The sequence below is a fragment of the Phragmites australis genome, chromosome 8, assembly GCF_958298935.1.
Source record: "Phragmites australis chromosome 8, lpPhrAust1.1, whole genome shotgun sequence".
Taxonomy (NCBI): domain Eukaryota; kingdom Viridiplantae; phylum Streptophyta; class Magnoliopsida; order Poales; family Poaceae; genus Phragmites; species Phragmites australis.
Genome location: NC_084928.1, coordinates 32,183,097 through 32,189,096, shown reverse-complemented (window position 1 = coordinate 32,189,096; position 6,000 = coordinate 32,183,097). Strand labels below are relative to the sequence as shown.

General features: G+C 45.5%; 1 protein-coding gene across 1 annotated transcript; it reads right to left on the bottom strand.

Annotated features, from left to right (window-relative positions):
- Positions 1-813: 813 nt before the first annotated feature.
- Positions 814-2,928, bottom strand: LOC133927091 (desmethyl-deoxy-podophyllotoxin synthase-like). The gene is made up of 2 exons (XM_062373381.1): positions 1,944-2,928; positions 814-1,845 (listed from the first exon to the last, which is right to left on the bottom strand). The coding sequence occupies exons 1-2, from the start codon at positions 2,841-2,843 to the stop codon at positions 1,219-1,221; spliced, it is 1,527 nt and encodes a 508-aa protein (XP_062229365.1). The 5' UTR covers positions 2,844-2,928; the 3' UTR covers positions 814-1,218.
- Positions 2,929-6,000: the final 3,072 nt, after the last annotated feature.

The window sequence follows — 6,000 nt, the reverse complement described above, 5'->3', positions numbered from 1 at the left end:
ACTTGCACCGACATCCTCTTTGCTTGACTTTGTCAACATGTCATCTTCATCCTATATTTTATGTTTTGCTTGACCTCCACATGTACAACTAGGATCACCCTTGACTTCGTCCGGCCTCCTTGATCGTCCAGCACCAAGCCTCCCGCTTGGCCCCGATCATCCTACCGTCGATCGCCAAGTTGCATCCATCACTTGCACACCATAAGAAAAGCAAACATGTTTCTCTAACTCCAAACCAATTTAGGTCAAAACAAAAATCATAAATCCTCAGTTCAAAATACATTGTACTGAAAACGTAAACACCGGATGATCTGACGTGTTTTGCCTCTGAACATCGGACCATCCTGTGAGTATAGCACTATCTGTTCTAAGAATATTTTGCTCTCTGCAACAAACGATCCGGTGGAAGCTTCCGGTGATCTCATACCCATTGCCGGATAATCCGCATGTGCAAATTCACCGAACCACCCTTTTACAATCTCTTTGTAACAAAAGGTCCGGCAATATCCTTCGGTGTTCACACTAAAAAATCGGACTATCCAATGTTTGCTTTCATTTCTGTTTCAGCACTGAAAATGCTTCGGTGCTCACTTCACCATAACACACGGACTATCCGGTGTGGTAAAAAATCCACACACTAGATATTCCAGTGAGGTATTTTTTTTTAACTCTGTAACAGTCTTCTCCAGCTCAAACTTTAGTTACCTATAAATAAGATCACGCACAAACAAGCTCATAGCAACTATAATTCAACAATATCAATGACACATTATACGCAAACCAATATACATTTCAATTTGGTATATCAAAATCTCATTAAATATTTTGACTTATAATAATTATCAAAGTTTGATTATACACAATATATTTTAGACAATTGCTGGTAATACATAGTCTCACCCGTAAAAAAAGAGCAATGTTTTGGACTTCGGCATGGTCATCAAAAGACTACTTTGACTACTGATTATTAATATAAAATATATACAAAATATTATAAACCTATAATATTATGAAATTAATTTTCAAGACAAATTAATTTTTAGTATATTTAAAAGTCCAACCGAAGTATTAAAAAGATATTGATAATTAAGGTTTAAACATGTTAATGGTACGCAATTTAAAACGACACTAGTTTGTGACCCACGGACCGGGAGCACGGAATATGTAGGAGTTCCTACAACGATGCTGCACAGAACCAAGAAACACAAAGTGCTGCTACTAATAGTCTTTCGGTAATGGCACACGGGCAACAGGAACAAGCAGGAGTTCCTGGAGCCGACGGACAGTGACCCCCATTTCCTCTGTCATATCCAGATCGGCAGGCTCCATCCCGCATGGCAGCTCCCAATCAAAATGGTAAAGGAGGTTAGCAAGTGCGAGCTCAATATGCGCTAGCCCAAATGCCATTCCTGGGCACATCCGCCGCCCCGCCCCGAAAGGTGTATACTCGAAGTCTGTCCCCTTGAAATCAATCTTGCAATCTTCAAATCTTTCCGGCACAAACTCCTCTGGCATATCCCAATACCTGGGGTCCCTGCTGATAGCCCATGCATTCACAAGCACCATAGTGCCCGCCGGCACGTCGAATCCTAAGACCTGGCACGCTCTGCGGCACTCTCGTGGGAGCAGGAGTGGTGCAGGTGGGTGTAGCCGGAGTGCTTCTTTGATTACTAGGTGCATGTACTGCAGGTTGCCTAAATCGTCCTCCGTCACTTTGTGCCGTCCGGCAAGTACACGCCGGACTTCATCCTGTGCCTTCTGCATCACTCTCGGGTTCCGCACGAGCTCGGCCATAATCCATTGCAGCGTCGTCGCCGCCGTCTCGCTGCCGCCGGCGAACATGTCCTGCACGGGCACGTAGCCAAATTTCGTTACCGTCCGTACATCGGTGAAAACACCGTGGTGGCGTGGTCACGTTTGTGATTCAAATGCGCAGTGCTTACTCCGACCACTGACTTGATGTTGTCAGTAGTGATGGGGAACTGGAGATCACCTTCCCTCTGGATCCTCAAGAGCACGTCGAGCAAGTCCTCCTTGTCGCCGGCGGCGGCTCTGTCCGCCTCGTGCTCCCGGACGATGGCGTCCAAGAACGCGACCACTTCCTGCCGGTGCCGCTCCATCCGGCCGGGCATTCGGCTGACGAGCATGGAGAGGCGCGATGACGGGTAGAGGTCCGGCAGGCTAATCTTGGCAAACAGCTTGATCCCGCGCTCCAGAATCGTCAGGAACGTGTCCCGGTCCCTGAATCGGCTCCCAATGATGGCGCGCACCGACGAGTCGGCGGCGTACACGGACAGCAGTTCGCTCAGGTTCGTCGCCTTCGCCGGCGGCGCCGACGCCACGGCGCGGAGGAGCCGGGCGGCCTCCTCCTCGCGGACCGACCTGAAGGACTGGACGCGCCGGGCGCTGAGCAGCTCGACGGTGCAGACCTTGCGGATCTGCCTCCACCCGTCGCCGTACGGCGCAAAGATGATACCCTCAGCGCCCTCGGGGATGGCAAGCCGCACCATCCGGCTGACGGGGCGCGTCGCGAAGTCGAGGTCGCGCGTCCTCATCACCTCGCGGGCGGCGTCCGCGGAGGAGGCGACGATGACGGGGAGCCCGCCGAGGCGGAGCAGCATGAGCGGGCCGTGGCGCGCCGCAAGGTCACGCATGGCGCGGTGCGGGAGCGCCCCAGCGAGGTGGTGCAGGTGGCCGATCACTGGGAGCGCCCACGGCGACGGGGGCAGCCGCGCGCCGCCGTCTCGCCGGTGCGACGCCTCACGGCTGAGCCATATGAAGGGAACGACGGCCAGGACTGGGAGGAGGAGGAGCAGATAGAGTGGAAGCGCCGCCATGGGCATGACCTTGGTGGTTTGGTGCTCGAGTAATGAGTGTATGGAACTATGGAAGTAGCAGAGCAGCTTCCTCTGCTTTGTGAGGTTGCAAATCCAGGTTGATTCATAGTCTGATGTTGACCTTATTTATTATTTTTCTTTCGACGAACAAGCAGAATGCTTAATCATACAATAGAAAGAGTACACGAATAAAAATGAATGCTTAACGTTGATGACAAATTCGCTTCGTAGATTATTTAAACTGAAAATTCTCTAGGTGTTTTGACTGGTTACATTTGTAATGCCTCCATTTCTTTAATTTATCGTTTAGGTTGTAGAAGTTTGGTTGCAAAACCCCACTGTGGTCATTTTCTGTGTCTGTCTGGCAAAGTGATCGATTGATTAGGGAGCAAGAAACAAAATTGATAAAGTTATTTGAGGCTGTAACGCTGCCCTTTCTGAAGTCATGGCATGGTAGCTTGTCATTGTACATGACAATAATACAGATTAGTGCGCAGGAAACTAGCACTCCTGCAAAATTCAGCCGCACAAATCTTTCGATGCGTGCTTTGATTTCTACTATTTCAGCAAACCATTGGATCCAACAGATGACACAAGCGCAACCATTATGTACTTTTATTACATAAACAGGAAAAAATTAGAGAGATGAAACATCATTCAGCAACATGACAGGTAAACATGCGCATGGACACTGAATTAAGGAAGAGCCGGCAACGTCGACCATCGGCAGTCAACTAGTCACACGGCCACGCACACCACCGGAACAAGCAGAAGCAGAAGATGAGTTTTTAAAAATAATATTAATTTAATGAAAATTGCAAAAATATGTATTTTCAAAAAATTATAAAAATACTACCCTGTTAGCAAATTAATTATCGATAGGTTGCTTATCGGCAGTTGGCCTACCGAACAAGCACCTGTTGGTATTGGCCTACCAATAGGTGGTGAGACACAGGTAGGGAGCCTGTCGGGTAGCGCTATCAACGAGCTAAGTTTGAGCGAGCCTGTTATCTTAAGTTTGAGTTTGATAGAAACTCGAGTTGAGTTTGATCCGAGTCAAAGATCTGGCTGAGCCTATAGCTAAGTTTAAGCTTGGCTTGTTAGGGTCTCAAGTCGAGCTCGAATCGAGTCTAGAGCGAGTCGAGTTTGAGTAGCTTGTGAGTCCCGATCTTTTTTAATAGTCATATCTATGAGCCACATGTGTATGTATTCACATGGCCTTGAGATTGGGCGATTGGATTTTAGGTTGGATGGTGAGGTTGAAAAAATAAACTTGGCTAAAGTGAATGGATATCGGCTTTACCTTGATGAAAATTAGTTGGAGTTAGCCAAGTTTTTGACGAGGTATTCTAGCTTGAGCTAGACAGGCTTGCAAGCTTATGGCTAGACTTGAGCTTAGCTTATTAGGGTCTTGAGCCGAGCTCGAATTGAGCCTAGATCGAGTCGAATCGAGCCTATAGCGAGTCGAATTCAAGTAGTTCACAAGCCTCAAACTTTTTTTATAGCCCTACTATCAGACATAAAGTATATGTTGGCAAATCAATTGCCGATAGGTGGCCTACCGACATGTACTATTTTTTCAATTTTCCAAAAATGCATAATATTCTTGTAATTTTTCATTAAATTAATATTATTTAAAAATCAACAAAAGATCAGCCTGCGACCGCGTGGTGACCCAATTACTTCAGTCATGTCTAGTCCAGGTTTACAGTAGGGACGGTAATTTATCCTGATTATTCGTTTACCCACGGATAAATACCCAAATAAGGTAAGGTATGGGTAGAATTTGGTACCCACGGGTACGTTTGTGGGTGGAAAATACTATCTGATGGGTAAACGGGTATGGATATAGGTAAGACGTACACATACACACGAAACTCATATATCCATATAGTTTCTCTGATAGGTGGGTCTAAACCCTCCAAACCCTAGCTTCCCTCCTTATCCACTCAACCTATCACCCACTCATTCGGCTCAACTACTCAGTCCCTGCCCCCAGCAGACTGTGCCACGCCGCGCTGCTCGCTACCTCGCTCTACGGGTGACGGGTTTGGCACTGACTCTTCGCTCGTGGTCATTCATGAGTATACCAACAGGTGAGTAAAAAACTAACAGATACATATATGGGTGAGCACTACTCATACCCACCAAACCCGATTGTCATCCCTAGTCTACAGCTACCGTTCCATGCGGCAGCTCCCAGCCGATGTGATACAAAAGGCTAGCAAGGGCCTGCTCCATGTTTACTAGCCCGAACATCATCCCCAAGCAAATCCACTGGCCCGCTCCGAATGGTATGTACTCAAAGTTCGTGCCTTTCAAGTTATTAGTTGAATATCCATGTGTTGCTATGGAAACACAAATTTTTCACTCAACTTAAGCACATCTATTGGTATGCTGATGCCATGCATGTGTTTGTAAGAATGTGCACTTGGATATCAAAAGAACAAGGAAACATATACTTTGAAAACATGAATAGGGGGACAATACTTAAGTGCATTAATATAAACGCCCTACAATTATGTATGTGATTTTCTTGTAAAATGGTAGAACAAATAACTATTTGATTGTTCTTCCATAATAGATTGATCTTTTCTATTCTGGCTACTACCAAAACACAGGCCTTCAGTAGTCCATCCCTCGATGTAGGCACTTAATATCATTAGGTGTCATTCTTGCTTAGCCACAATAATTTTCACATCTGCAAGAGAAAGATACATATAAATATTAAACTTACTATAGCATCTACATTCAACATTAAGAAAGGTTATTAGGAAAAAAAAGAAATGATGTTTCGCTCGCCTGAAGTGAGCCTAATTTCAAGTACATATATGAAAAAAAAATATTCTCATCTGCTTGCTCATAATGTAATTATGTGGTTGTATCCTATCAGCATCGAAGCAGTAAAGACAGGGGAAATGATGATTTTTTACTATTTGCATCCATTCTTGAATGGAAAATGGTTGACACCACTAAATAAAGGGCAAATTTGGAAAATAACATCACAAAGATCATCTAAGTTAGAAAATATCATCGGTATCTCTATGACATGTGGTCCCAGGGTCCACATATCATCCTCACAGCTATTGGTGTTTCCAATATAGACATGTTTGCAATGGTATGCACCTAATTTTTCCCTGAATAAAACATACAGACAAAAGCA